The 482-nt window shown below is 36.3% G+C and overlaps 1 protein-coding gene across 2 annotated transcripts in view; it reads left to right on the forward strand.

Moving 5' to 3' along the window:
* Positions 1 to 482, forward strand: part of LOC119593117 (regulator of G-protein signaling 10-like) — a 10,150-nt gene that overhangs the window by 3,136 nt on the left and 6,532 nt on the right. For both annotated transcript variants that reach the window (XM_037942079.1, XM_037942080.1), the window contains exon 3: positions 56 to 220. In XM_037942079.1, coding sequence (XP_037798007.1) covers positions 56 to 220 — 165 coding nt within the window. The remainder of the gene's footprint in view (positions 1 to 55; positions 221 to 482) is intronic.

Raw genomic sequence — 482 nt, forward strand, 5'->3', positions numbered from 1 at the left:
AAATTAAGGTCAGTAACTAATACTCATTGGTGAATTTGAAATACATGCATTTCAGGACCCTGAGGGCTTAAAGGCATTCAGGGCATTTCTAAAGGAATCAGAGGTGGAAGACGGTGAGCTCACAAGATACCTTGACTTCTACGAGGAGGTTGAAAGTTACAAAGCAGAATTTAAAAGACTAGAAGAATCAGCAAAAGACATTTTTGAAACATATCTCGAGGTAAGTAATTGATGATATGCTAATGGTTTTATGTCCCAAAGATAATTTATGTTAGGCTTCTGTTAGTTATTCATAGAGACAGTGAGAAGATTATTAACAGATTTGGCAAGAGATGGAACAATTTCATGAATAGCCTGTACTTATGTTGAAGACCTACATTACAGAACACATGAAGTTTCAGACATTACACATGCACCCATTACAGATGCTTGTCTGATAACCCTGAGAATTGCCTAGTGCCTTTGTAGAGAAGTTTGATTTT

This window comes from Penaeus monodon, chromosome 31 (genome assembly GCF_015228065.2).
Source record: "Penaeus monodon isolate SGIC_2016 chromosome 31, NSTDA_Pmon_1, whole genome shotgun sequence".
Taxonomy (NCBI): Eukaryota; Metazoa; Arthropoda; class Malacostraca; order Decapoda; family Penaeidae; genus Penaeus; species Penaeus monodon.